Source organism: Mus caroli, unplaced genomic scaffold (assembly GCF_978045245.1).
Source record: "Mus caroli unplaced genomic scaffold, Mus_caroli_1 scaffold_12, whole genome shotgun sequence".
NCBI lineage: Eukaryota > Metazoa > Chordata > Mammalia > Rodentia > Muridae > Mus > Mus caroli.
Genome location: NW_028227267.1, coordinates 15,183,444 through 15,197,898, shown reverse-complemented (window position 1 = coordinate 15,197,898; position 14,455 = coordinate 15,183,444). Strand labels below are relative to the sequence as shown.

Genomic DNA, 14,455 nt, shown 5'->3' with positions numbered 1-14,455 from the left:
GAAGGCAGAGAGATGGGTGGAGCTATGAGGCCTCGGGTTCCAGAAGACAAAAACAGTTTCAGTGAAAATAAAAGTTGATGCTTAAAATTCCCCCAATTACTATAGGAAATATTGAGGCAAAGCTAGTGGGAAGTGCTTTGCTTCCTGTGCCTTACGGGTCATCTCTCAGAAAATAAAGCTCAGACATAGCCTGCAGCAGTCACAACTCTCTCTGGCTGCTCACCATTCCCAACCCTGTCTTACCTTCTATGGCCCACACTCTACCTTCTGTGCTCAATGAGTAGAAATCCAGGTAGTCAGGAGGACTCAAAGATGGAGAGATAGAAAGAAAGTACCATGGCAACCATTCATGGGCTGACACCTGCCCCTGAGTGCTCCTCCTAGCCTAATGTAGTTAAACTGTTTTCTGTCTCTGGGAGTCGTGCCAGAGAGTGTGGGAAGTGCAGAAACCGGGGTCTTACAGCTGAGTGTTTATAGACCTGTCAGATGCCTGTGCATTTTGCCTTTTGATTGTGTTTTTGCTTGGTTTGGGGGGACACCTGAATGGTCAGTAATACTTTGAGAACAAAAAAAAAATGTTTCACTGTTCTATAGTTCCTCTTAACCATATTGGTCAGCTTAAAGAGGATGCTGGTTCCAGCCTATGCAGAACGTGACAGCTCGGAAGAATCACTAAAGACTGATTGGTAACACCGCCCTGTAGAGAACTCCTAGTCTATCTTTGTTACTAAAACCATCCCATCCAGGGATGACCCAGGAAAATCCTGGACAGCTAGATATCAGAAATAATTTGTACCAGGCCCTCAGCTGTAAAGACACTATTTAATGAAGACCCAGTAACAAAGGAGCATGCTCTGAGCTTATCTCCTGGGATATATAGATAGAGAGTTTCTTCTCAGGCCTATTCCTAATTGGCAGAAATTTAAATTATATGACATGAAATGATTTAACCTGCAAAATATTAGGAGCAATTGGAAAACTACATTATTTGTTACAGTTAGGATAGGTCAGGCTCACTGAAATAAAAACTTAGTTTCAAAGTCTCATAACAAAGATTTCTTCCTCACTTCAAGTCTATGTCCTAAATTGATAAGCACACTCATTTATGGTTGAAATCTAAGACTTATTATATGAGGAGAAGAATGTGTTGACTTTCTTAGAATCTCTGCCCATTGGTCATCCCAAAGGACACAGAGAAATGCAAACATGGGATGCTGGTAGAGTGGCAACCCTCATTGCCTTGTGAAGAGTCCCAGTGATCACCAAGGAATTCATTGGATTGAACTGTCTCTACGCCTTCTTGCTAGCACCCTGTCCATTGAACTAGTATAGTAGCCATGCTTATGGAAGACCTAGTATGTCCCAATCAACTTAGTAGGAACACATACCAAAGCCAGTTAAACATAGAGTAAGCAATAGAAGCAGCTCAATCCAGAGTGGTCTAAGCCCAAAGCCATTCACTGCCCATCTCTGCAAGTTAGCTGGATCCGTTCTGCCCAACTGTGTGCAACATGAATGAATGCTGTGTGGTCTATCTGTCTCTGAAGAAGCTGTGACAGTGTGCTAAATGCCCATTTCGTGACATGCAGCTGGGCTGCATGAAGAGGGCAGAGTCAGAGCTCTTACCTGAAGCTGTACAACATCCCACCCCCAGTCCTTCCCACCTCCCCAACCCAGCAGAAGGAAGAAGAGCGGCAAGCAACCTCCCATCAGAAATGTTCTTCTAAGCAATTTGCCACCCAGCACATTTATCCTCGGTGCTAAATAAGATGCGACTGCAAATAATTTAATTTTTAAAACGTAAGCTTCCTGTTGCCATAGATCAATTAAACCCTCTCACTTTTATTGCCAGATTGACGTGGGCATATTTATCACTGTTTACCACAGGAGCTCTGCTTTGCCTGCTGTGTTCAACAAGCTGAACAGGCACCCCTCTGAAACCATTCAGGGCATTTGGGGAAGCCAAATGGGGCCACAAGGGAGACTCTTTCCTCCTGAAAGAATCAGAAAGGGAGAATGGATGCCAGGGCAACTCACTCAAAAGCTCTCTTTGCCTTGTATAGATCCGGAGCCCACTGGCTAAAACATGGCGTTCTCTTCTCTAACCCAAAAGTAAAAGTAAAACAGGAGGCGGCATTCGGGATCATGTGGGATAATCTGGGAGACCTGGCATTCATGGCGGCATTTGGGATCACGTGGGAGAATCTGGGAGACCTGGCATTCATAGCTTCTGTAAGGAGGCAATTCAGCATCTTCACCAAAACCCTTCCTTGGAAATTTGTCCAAAGTAACTTATCAGAGCTATGACCATCAGTGAATATTACAGCACTAAAGAATAGTTTAAGGTACCACCAAAAATTGTCATATAAAGGTCTACCAGATGGCTAGGGGGTAAAGGTGCTTACCACAAAGAGTGATGAGTTTGAGCCTCAGAACTTACATGGAGGAAGGAGAAAACAAACTACTGCAAGCTGTCCTCTGAACAACACACACACACATACACACACATAACATAAAAACTATTTTATCATGTGATATTTACCAAAATAAAAATATTTCCAACAGAGACTGGATATATGCATCATTTTAATGGCTCTGAAAAGACAAGGACTGCCACACAACCATTGTGTAATGGAGGTATATAATTGTTAAGATTCTCCCCTGCCTACCTTCCTGAGTTTTCCAATATTTCTACATAGACTATTTTGATTTTAAGGGAAAAAAATCACAAATAAATGTTAAGTATGTCTCATAAATATAGATGTTAGGGTATGGTTGTCAACACATGTAAATTCAAGGCACAATATGCCACACCTCCCGATAAACAGCCAATTAACTCTCCACATGCTCCAATCTCATTCCAAGAAGACAACAGGACCTGACCCTGGAAATTATGCTCTAGGAGCTCCTCTGAGTCATAGTCTTGTAAATGACCTGGTTCCTGTCCGTCACAAGAGACAGACCCAGGATGAAGAGGCAGTCAACAGGGACCTTTGTGCTTTTAAGGGAAACAGAGGTTTCATTTGGGCTTCTTCCCTTACTTCCATTTCCAACATACAACTTGATAAGATGCACAGTGGTTCCAAAGACTCCAAAAAGACTCACTGAGACAATATAACCTGAATCTGTGATTTTATCAGGGAGAACTAACCAATTTCTTGGACAACTCAAGTGAGGGGAAGATGGGTTTGCTATAGCTAATAAAGAAGACCATGAGCTGTAATAGGAATGGGAGAACATATACCATACCGCCAATCAAAGGATCAAATCTTTAAAATCCATAATTATCTTTCTGCCAGTATGAATAGCTACTCAGAGAAAAGTAAGCAGAACTCTTTGTATATGGTGTATATATACATATGTATGTACATACGTATGTATGTATGCATGCATGCATGTATATATGTATGTGTGTGTGCAAGGATACATGGATACATACATGTATTTTTAAAGAATAATTTTTGAATGCACAGCAAAGAAACAGCAAGCTGGGTGATAACTAGAGTACCACCCACATGTCTGTTTTCACTGTGGGGAGTCTCATCCATGCTCCTCGTGCTCCCCTCCAGTGATCACAGAACTCTTTTTTTGAAGACAATTCACAATGATGAGCGTATGTGCTAAGAACGAATAACAAACCTACACAGAAGGCTATTCTCACGTGTGTGCTTAAAGACTAATGCCTCCTTTTTAACATCTTGGCAAGGGTTAGGTCTGAACCTGGCCAACCTGAGATGCCCTGGACCAATAACAAGCCGGGCAATTAAGTCATCAAGAAATGTCCAACAAAAGAAAGTCCAAGATCTCCTGGATTCACTAATGCATTCAACCAAAAAGAAAAAAATTCATGCCAAACCTTAGACTGTCTCAAATAATAGAAGAACATAATATCAGCACAAACACAAAGAATACTTACTTCCAAATGCCTTTCACAAGGCCAGCATTGCTGAGATACCACAACTGGGCAAAAACATCACCAATATCACTGATAGACTTAACGTTTGAAAATCCTTAATAATACCAGGAAGCAAATTCAACAGCACATTAAAAAGGGCTATATACTATGGGACAGGAGTGGTCCAACATATACAAATCAATAACATCACAGCCCTTGCCAAAATAGCCAATGATGAAAGCCTCATGGTCACCTCGGATCCAGGAAAAAAGCATTCGACAACGTGCCATACCCTTTGATAAGAAGCTCATTGAGTCAGGTACAGACAGGTTGTACTTCCATATAATGAAGACTCTACATCAGCCCCTCTCTGGAAAGCTATTTGTGGTTGATAGCTCCTTGGGGTGCATAGGGACTGGGGGGCGGGGGGAAGAGACATTCCCTTCAGTGATGTAGCTGCTTGAGTCTCCCATGATCCAGTGAATAATTCATACCCATGGCCATTTGTGGGCATCCTGGTCAAATTCAGTGGGTCACAAAACTAAACCACACAAATAAAAAGGACACACTACTGAGAGAGGGCACTCGTGGAAAAGAGGGGGCTGATGGAGATGGGAGAAGAGCAAGAGAAGGTGGGGTGGTAAGTGTGACTAGAACCTATCATATACAGAATTGTCAAAAATGAGCTACATTTTTAAAGATACAGACTAAACAGTGAATGATGACTACAAAAAAAAAATCTGAGATAAGATTTTTGTTTATTTTTAGCCAGGCACAGTGGTGCACACCTTTAATCCCAGCCCTCGGGAGGCAGAGGCAGATGGATCTCTGTGAGTTCAAGGCCAGCCTGGTCTACATAGTAAGTTCTAGGACAGCCTGAACTACACAGTGAGAACCTGTCTCAAAAAACAAAACACATTTTTAAAAATTAAAGATTTATGTTTATTTTTAATTTATGTGTATGAATAGAAGAGCCTGCAGAGGCCAGTAGACAGTATCAGGACCTCTGGAACCGGAATTACAGTCAACTGTGACACACTTTGGATGATGAGAACTAAACTTAGCACCTCCTTATGCACAGGACAAGGACACCCTTGTCAGTTTTCTCCAGCATATTTCTAGATGCCCCAACCAGGGCAACTAGGCAAGAAAAAAAATAAGTAGGATCTAAATCAAAAGAATAGAAGGAAAATTGTCTCCAATTGCACACATTATGACCAGAGAGAGAGAGAGAGAGAGAGAGAGAGAGAGAGAGAGAGAGAGAGAGAGAGAGAGAAACAAATTCAGGCAAGTTGCCAGATATAAAATCAACATATCAAAGTGAGTTCCACTTCTACACACTAAGAATAATCCAGAGTAGAAGGGGCGAGCAGAACATCCCATTTACAACAGAACTGAAGGAAGAGATAAAATACTTAGTGAAAATTTTAACCAAAGAAGTGAAATATCTACTCAACAAAACTATAAGATAACCCTGAAAGAAATTTAAAGACAATACAAATAAATGAGCATATAGTCTATGTCTATTGCCTCGATGAGTTGCTAAATGGACTTCATACTTAGATACCATACCAAGATGGCAATGTTTTACACATGACAGTTCCCACTTCCATGACCTGCACCCACTGACACACTCCTTCAAAGGACCACGCCTCCTCAGAACCACCTCTGGGTTTCCACCAGATATTAACCATACAACTACAATCCATGCCATGAGGCACTGGGCTCCTAGAGGCCACTCACATGGATAGAACTTGGGACATTATGATGAACCTCTTGCCTGAGTCCAAGCAGAGGAGCTATGTAAGATGTGGACATCTTAGACCCAGTTCACTCCAGATTTTACACTCTGTCTTCTCTCTGACACTGAGACCACAAAGCACCCTGGATTTCTCTAGGGGTGGCAATTACATTCAGCCACCTTTTGCACTGACATTGCAAGGTTTCAATCTCCACATGTGCCCAGAAGCTAAGATCTCTTGGGAGTCAAGGAATGCATATACCGGGACAGATTCTTCCCCTAGCACCCTCAAGACACCCCTTTTCTGGACACCACGCAGCTCAGTGTAGACTGTGCTAGCTCCTAGGCATCCACTAGGTGACATGAGGCTAACTTACTGAAACTGCCATTCTCTCCTACCTGAGAGCCAGTATCCTGAGTTCTATCCATTCCCCTAAAATTCTTCATTCCCAAGCATCCCCACTCTTTGAAGGAGACAAAGATCCTAAGGACTAGAAGCAGGACCATACCTGGGTCTTGGAATGGTGGTCAGGTTTCAAGCAGAGGGCAGGCTGGAACTCAAAAACAGTGCTTAGAGAACAGCCTAAACACAGAAGCTCAAGTGGAGGCCAGGTCTGACCCTTGTCCACCTGTCCCACCAACACCTACTGTCGAAGTGCCATCACCTTTCCTCTGCTACGCCCCACAGGCCAGCATAACATGAAATGTTGTCCTCCACTGGACTGCCATATAAGATCATACTTACCTTTGGTGGAGACTCAAGCAGGAGCTAGAAACCCCCACCCACCGCTCCCTGCCCCTGCCACCCACTACCACCATCGCCACCACCACCACTTTGCACCACTAATCATCCTTTGAGAGAGAGCATCTTCATGAATATTTAAAACATCGAAGCTGAAAAAAACACACCCACACACACTAGTGAGAGGCAGTCACTCTTAGGAAACAATGCTAAACACTCACTGGCCCATCTCATTCCTTTCCCCAAAAGGATTCAGACTCATGTACATAGGCGTCCGTGGAAAAGGAAAAGAACAAAGTAAAAAGTATCAGCCCCTCCCACAGTCCTGAGGTGTAGCAGGCTCAGGTGCTCTGACCTTCTTAGGCAGCACTTACTAGAAGACCAGCCATGATTTCTAAGTGCATGATCTCTAAGATCGTTTGCATCAGGGTCTGGTGTGTGGTCCCATCTTTCTCAAGATCCTGTAAAGAGCTGGGACCTATGACTTGTGCCTGCTGCCCCAAGGTCCTGGAGGGAACTGGGTGTCCCAGGCCTGGGCGGCATCTCTCAAAGTTTACATACCTCAAGAGGTTGAAGCTCAGGTCAAGTCTCTTTGCAAAATGTCCAAAGTTCCGGCCCAGGTACTCTGGAATTTCTCTGCAGTTCTGGCCTACGTAGGACACCTGCAAATTCAATGGAACAAAAATGGAAATTACCCATCTACTCAAAACCAGAGTCACCAGTCCCATGACTGGTACCTCAACCTTAAAGCCTGACTCTTCCACACAAAAAGGCTAAATTATATCTATTTCCTCCATTTAGGGGGACTCTGCCAACAGCTCCCCTTTCCTGGCACAGTGAGCTTGACAGAGATATATTGTGGCACAATAGAAGTTAGATTAAAACTGGATAAGGTACAGGTGACTAAACAAACCCAGTTTCAGGACACATGAGGATAACCACCACCTTCGGCCACCCACCCTGACCTTTGTGATGGCTGCTCATCTAGCTCTCCTTCTCCCTCTCCTGACCACCCCATAGACATTCGTCCTCACAGAAGACAGAAGACAGGGTTGCTGTTCTCCCGAATAGGCCCCAGCCTTTTCTGCAGCTTAAGAAGCCATCCCTATTGTCACCATGAAAAGTGATCCTTCCGCATTCTGACCCTGCCACAAAAATCAAATCTACAAAGTACATGCTCAAATGTTATTTTAAAAAAATCTCAAAAACACACTTAAAGGAAGTTCATGATTTTGTGCTAGACTGCACTCACAGTTATGGGTAGTAGCATGCAGCCCTCAGGCCACAGGTTAAACCTATATTTGAACTTCCAAGGCATTAAAACAAGCTGGGCATAGAAGAGGCCACCTGTCCCACTGCATTACCTCTGTGTGTAAATGCCCACCACACTCCTTACAAAGGGCTAACAAGGTCTAGGGTAGTGTGTGGCCAGCATTTCTAAGGTTTTACATCAGGAGGCCACTTCCTGTTTAAATGGTTTGCCCTGCATGGTTTGCCCTGCATGTTTTGCCCCGCATGTTTTGCCCCACTCAGTGACTTGATTTTGCTCCTTTTGTGAAGGAGACCACAGCTGCTAGAGGTTCATGAGTGCATTGGTCCTGTTGAGTCCAGTAACCCTGGTTTCTCTCCAGTCCTCCCTGGCCCTAGCTCTTACGGTCATCCTCACCCACTTCTTTCACAGCCCCTGTTAGAGAAAAGTGATGTGGGTGTCCCAGGTTAGCCCTCACCAACCTTGACTTCTTGGCCACATTCACAATGCTAGGCATGAGATTCCTGCCATGGAACAGGCCTTCAATCCAGCTGTTGGTTACCCCCATACCATTCATGTCACTATTGTCGCTGTGGGCCCATCTTCCATTCTGGTGATTAATGCACTTTACCAAGTTCACACCAGGGTCGGACTATATTGACGGCATTTTCCCCAGCAGCGCACATAGCATGTATGTATGTCCTCTTCCAGAGAGCTCTCAGTAAGACTTAGCCTCCTTCAGCATTCTTTCAATTTTTATCTTATTTTATGTAATCATTTAAGCAGCTCCTGTGTATTTCCAAATAGTAAAAGGCCTAAAAAAAAATGATCCTAGAACTTTTGAGCAAACCTTCAGGAGTCCTGCTCTCTACACTAACCACCCAGTTTGGGGAATCCATTTTTACAGATACATTATACAGGCTACAGGCAGAAAACCATGACCAAGAGGTACACAGACACACAACGCTACTGAACTACACTACTTTCAAACCGCAGGTAGACACTCAGGGCTCTTCATGTGTCTATAACACTGACCCTGACTCCCTGCAAATCTACCTCCTATGCAGACAGACAAAGGGATGACCACGGTCCCCAGAACACTATGTCTCTTAGCAGGGAAGAAAAGGTGGCGGTCACCAGACATCCTGAGATCTTAGGCAGAGCCTACTGAACAGCTGATAACCCGCCAGCTCAGACTACAAAGCAGAATGTCCCCATGACATCACAAGCACCTCAGCCACCTCCTTTCCTAAGACACCCCTCTCCTACATGACAACAAACGCCGGCAACCCAGTGTCTCATGTTTTCTGTCTTCCCATTCGATGTCCTTCAGCAGTTTCATACCAAGAAGAGAAAGAGATAAGAAGGAGCAGAAAAGCAGGCGACTGATGGCTGATGACACTGCACACCTATAATCCCAACACCGGCAAAGCAGTTGCCTGGGCAACTTCATTTGTTCAAAGCCAGCCTGAGTAGCCAGACCTCTGTTTTGTACACCTCTAAGAGAAAAAAGAGAGATGACCTCGACAAAATCATTTTTAATTTTTAACATGTATTTATTTTCTCTCATTCATGTGTGTGCATGCATGTGTGTGCGTGTGTGTGTGTGTGTGTGTGTGTGTGTGTGTGTGGTGTACCATCGTACATACTTAGTAGACAGAAGACAACTTGAAGTTCTCTCCTTTCAACACATAGATCCCCAGGGTCAAAATCAGGCTTGGTAGCAACTGCTTTTACCCACTGAATTATCTTAATGACCCAATAAAATAATTTTGACTCAGGAAGATAGCAAGCAAACAATAAATAAATAAATACATAAATAAATAAATAGGATCTTGCTTCAATCTAGCAGTCTGTCCCCTTTCTATATTAGATTCATTTTCTGCAGCATTTAGGTAATAAAGTGAGTTTTGTTTCTATGCTGAGATGAAAAGCATACACCAAGGAGAGACTGAGGCTATAAGGTCCCAATAAATCCTGCAGACTTGGTCTCAATCTGTAACGTGTTCTGTGAGTTCACATTAACCCTCCAGGTCCATGGGGCTCACTCAAACACCCAGTACATGCCACCACCATTTTGTGCCATCAACACATAAGATTTCTGTGATATCCAAAGCAGATAAGCTAGCCTTAAATAAGGACACTGAGCCCCGTCCTCATAGACTAGGCAAGGATTAGATCTAGTGAGGACCCAGGTTGCCAAATCTCAACTTCCACATAGGGAAGAATTCCACAGTCCTCTCAACATAACGCAGTATCATGATAGAACCTGGATGAGTTCTGAGTTGTAAATAAGGACTTCCCAATGTAGGGACCATAGAGTCCTTACCTTCAGGACAGTGCCTTTCTAATGTGTTGTCAGTCACCAGTTTGAGATTCCCTGGGACACACACACACTGCCACCACACCATCCCTACTCCCTCCACCCCCCACCTCTGTCTGTCACCAGGTTAGTGACTCTCACCAGAAGCACTGTCCCAGGTCCATTTTGAGTGCAAGTGTTGCTATCTACTAGCTGTTTCCTTGGATTTGTCACAGTAACCTGGAACCTGTTCTCTTTTGTTTTCTTCAATCAGAGAATCACATGTATCTCAGGCTAGCCTAGAGTTCACTATGTACCCGAGGATAACCTTCAGCTTCTGCTCCTCCTGCCTGGGTCAAACCCGAGGCCTTGTGCATGCTAGGTAGGCACTCAACCAACTGAGTGACTCTCAGCCTCTGCTTCCCCTTTTTTGAACTTATCAAGTACAGTCATCAACTACCACCAAGAGCAGTTACAATAGCACAGTAACACTGAATAAATGCTAGCCCTGAGCAGTCCAGTTCTCTGTTACATCCTCAAGAAACAGCCTTTGGGAGCAGTCGGTGTCGTCCCCATTGTACTTGTATAACAGGACCAGAATAGCATGTGAAAAGCACTCGCTCAATCAGTAGCTGTTGTTCAGATCAATATCCCCATGGAGGGGACTGGCTATTTTCATTCTCTCCTGAGCCTAACATTTTCTGAGCCCAAATTTTAAGTTTGCGTTTATGTCTGTGATTGTATACATGCCACAAACGGTAGCTGTCACATGTTAATGGAAAAAGGGAGGGTGTTATGTTGATTATACATGAAGCATTCAAGCCAAGAAAAGCCAAATGAGGTCATTCCCACAATGAATAAAAAGATTTAACAGAGAAAAGGGGTGGGGCCGCGTCAACTGTCCCACTTGCATGCCAGCCATCAGCTCACGGTGGCCCCAGTAGCACCAATATAGCATCAAACAAATATCACTAACCTCTTTTTAAATTTTTATTGAGATCTTTCCCTTGCACCTAAATCATCCCTTTATTTAGGATATCTTCTCTAAGTACTGAAAAAGTTACAACCAATTTTAATCTGGGATATTTCAGCTACATTATAATGAAATGATAACCCATCCCTTGGGCTTCTCAGGAGGTTTTCCCCCATATAAGAGGAGTCAGGGTGGAGCAAGCCAGCGAAATGGATCGGCTGTTGCGAGCACTTGCTGCTCTTCCAGAGGACACAAGTTCTGTTCCCAGCACCTATGTCTGGTTGCTCACAGCTGCCTGTGACTCCAGCTCCAGGAGCTCCGTCATAGTCGTTACATTGTTTTCTTTGTCCAGAGAGACAAATGCCTCTCAGGCTGTCCTGGAGTTCACAGTGTACTCAAGGATGTCCTTCTGCTTCTACCATTAGCCCAAAGCAACTCCTGGAGGAAAGGGTTTGCTTAGATTACATAGTCCGGATCACTGTCCACTAAGGCAAAGCAATTGGGGGCAGGGGGCGGGGGTGGGGGGCGGGGGTGGCTGAAGGCAGGAACTGAAGCAGAGACCAAGGAGGAACTCCAAATATTGGCTTGCTTTCCATGGTTTGCCTACAGGCCACTCTGAGGGGGGCATTTTCCCCATTAGGGTCCCTCTTCTCAGATGACTCTAGCTTTCAAGTGACAAAAACCTAACCAATACAATATTTGATGTTCCCTTCCAACTTTCTTGGGCACACACACACTGCTTACACATGCACACACAATGCACACAAATAAAAATAAATACTTTTAAGTTATGTTTGTTTGTGTGTGTGTGTGTGTGTGTGTGTGTGGCCATGCATGTAAGGTCATAGTACAACCTATAGATCAGTTTTCTCTTCTGCTTTTGGTTTGTTTGTTTGTTTGTTTGTTTGTTTTTTCAAGACAGTTTCTCTGTGTAGCCCTGGCTGTACTGGAACTCACTCTGTAGACCAGGCTGGCCCCAAAGTCACAGAGATTTGCTTGCTTCTGCCTCCAAAGTGCTGACATTAAAGGTATGTGCCACCACACCCAGCTCAAAATAAATCATTTTAAAGATTTTTTTTTTTAAAGAAGGATCTAGGACTGGAGATGTCACTCAGTGGTAGCATGATTCCTTAGCATGTTGAAGTCCTGGGTTAGAGTCCCAGCACCAAGGTAATTAATTATTAAAAGATCTATCTGAAAGTAGAATAGTGGTTTCCTGGAATATTAACTGGTAAGCAGTTAAAAGGAATATCTTCTAATGTTCTCTAATACACAGTAGCAGTGGGTGATAGCCACTGTGAATTGTGTGTTTCAGAACAGCCAACAGAGAGGACTGGCAGTCTCTAGCACAAGCAACTGAAAGGTAAGTATTTACTATAATGATACACCAGTCTTACTCTTCTGATCATTGGACACTATACCTGTACTGAAATATTATATTGCATCCTATTAAATGGCTATTTTTCAGAAAAGGAGCTGCCTTTTAGAATTGCACACATTGAAGGTGCTGCCTCTCACAGTGGGTTCTGTTATAAATTGTGTGAAGCAGATGCTAGCAAAATAGTCTAACCCCAGAGCCAGATGGCGTAGGAAAGGAGATAACAACACCCCAAGGTACTCTGGAGCCTTCCTAGCTCCTCTGGATAATTTACCTTGAAATACTGGGCAGGGCCAAAAAAAAAGTCTTACCCACAAGTCAGCAGATGCCCCTGAGCTCTGTGAAGCAGACTCCATTAGGGGTACCGGAAGCATCAAGTCTTGAGGAGGACAAGATAAGAAAAAGGAAGTCTTGGGAAGTTTCAACCTCACTGTCAAGTTCTCCAGGAACTTGGAAGAAACTAAGCACAAAGAATGCTGGGACCAGAAATGCAGAGACCACCGTATGCAGAGGGGGAGGACCCTGCTTTGTAGGCAGATGCATGAGGGGCAGGACCCCCTTCCCAGGCACACACCCCTCTTTCTAGGAAGCCAAACCTCCCAGAAGCCCCTATACCCTGGCTTAAAATAAGATCCTCCATTTCTGGCCACTCCTCGGAGGCTGACAGCAGCCTGGCAGGCTCACTGCTGAAGTCTGGACTTGTGCCTGTCTGAGACTCCAGGCAGAACCAGGGATCCTAGGAGATTAGGCCAATAGGGGCAGCAGAGAGATGGCAATTTATTTCCATCAATACCTGCAGGGTGCCTGGTGCATAGAAGTCACTCAATAAATGTATTCAGTTGAGGAATGAACTACCAGACTCTGTTTAAAAAAAAAAAAAATGGAGTAGTTTGGTAGGGTGCACCCAACAGGCATTTGTGTTTCCCCTTTGTAAAACTCTGAGGCCTCTGAGGAAGAACAATTCCCTTATCCCTGATGCTCTGCGCCTAAAGGGAGAGCTTTCACCCTGTCTCCCTAGGGTGGAGAACTTTGCATAGTGATTGCTGGCTTCATGGGAGGCAAAGCAAAAGAGAAACTTTACTTTTTTTTTTTTTTTCAGCACACACAGGGTCCCTGCTCAGCCTAGGGGAGTTTACCTTACCAAAGAGCTGAAAAACGGGCACTGCGGGGTGTCTACCATCCGGTCTTGCCATTCCTAGTGACACCTCTTCAAGAACCAGAGTAAAACTGTAGCACACCCTGGGCCTCCACCAGCCTTGAAAAGGAACCTCATTGTGAAAACAGAGCTCCTCCAGCCCCCGGGCAGGCAACACTCTGTGGTTTTCATTGTGGCTCTGATGACTCTGTGCGCTTTGCTGCCATGCTCCCTCCCCCTTTCTTCCATGTAAATGTATCAGATTATTTGTACAGTTGCCCTGGTATCAATAGGTAAATGGTTGCGTATTAAAACATTTTTCTTGCACCCTAAAAGTTCTTCTAAAACCCGCATTGTGAGAGAAGAAACTGAACCACTTTGGGTGAAAAATATGAGCCACCAGCACTGGGTCGCGTGGAGAAGTTAGTCCCTAAGTGTTGATCAGTGTGACTCTAAGGACAGAGGGAGTTGGGGGATCTCAACTGCTTATCACACCATTACAGAGTGTGGCAGGATCAAAAGAAGAGTCTGACCCTTCTTCAACTTGAGAAAGTGTGGGTACTTGGCACACATCACCTGCACATGCGACCTCCTCCCAGGGAAAAGGCACTCAGGCTAAGCCTTGGAGACCCGTGCCCCTCTGTCCCTCCCATCCCCAACTGGATCCCGGGACTAGATGGGGCTCACTTGGACCGACTTACTTGAGTTCCACTGACCATGAGCCCAGCCATTGTGGCGGGGACCCAGCAGGCGGGCGGCACTGAGCAGGGTGGCGGGCGGCGCAGTTCCGCACTGGGCGGTCAGCTGACCAACGGAAGCCCTAGACGCCGGTCTGCCACCAAGAACTGTGCGCAGCAGCGCTGCCGCTGCTGGCTGGCTCAACCCGGTGCACGTGAACCTGCACCTCCGGGCAGCTCGCAGCGGGTGGCCCGCGGCGCTGCACCCAGCGTGGGAACCCCACGCGACTACTCCTCTCTCCTGCCCAGTTCCTGCCCGGTTCCTCTACGGCCCCCGCTCCCCCAAGAGGTGCCCCTTCCAGA

At 45.0% G+C, this 14,455-nt stretch overlaps 1 protein-coding gene across 1 annotated transcript in view; it reads right to left on the bottom strand.

Moving 5' to 3' along the window:
* Positions 1-14,199, bottom strand: part of Lrmda (leucine rich melanocyte differentiation associated) — a 1,040,878-nt gene extending 1,026,679 nt beyond the window's left edge. Inside the window, exons 1-2 of the mRNA XM_029469305.2 lie at positions 14,117-14,199; positions 6,940-7,040 (exon numbers count right to left, since the gene is read on the bottom strand). Coding sequence (XP_029325165.1) covers positions 6,940-7,040; positions 14,117-14,146 — 131 coding nt within the window. The 5' untranslated portion in view covers positions 14,147-14,199. The remainder of the gene's footprint in view (positions 1-6,939; positions 7,041-14,116) is intronic.
* Between the last annotated feature and the right edge of the window lie 256 nt (positions 14,200-14,455).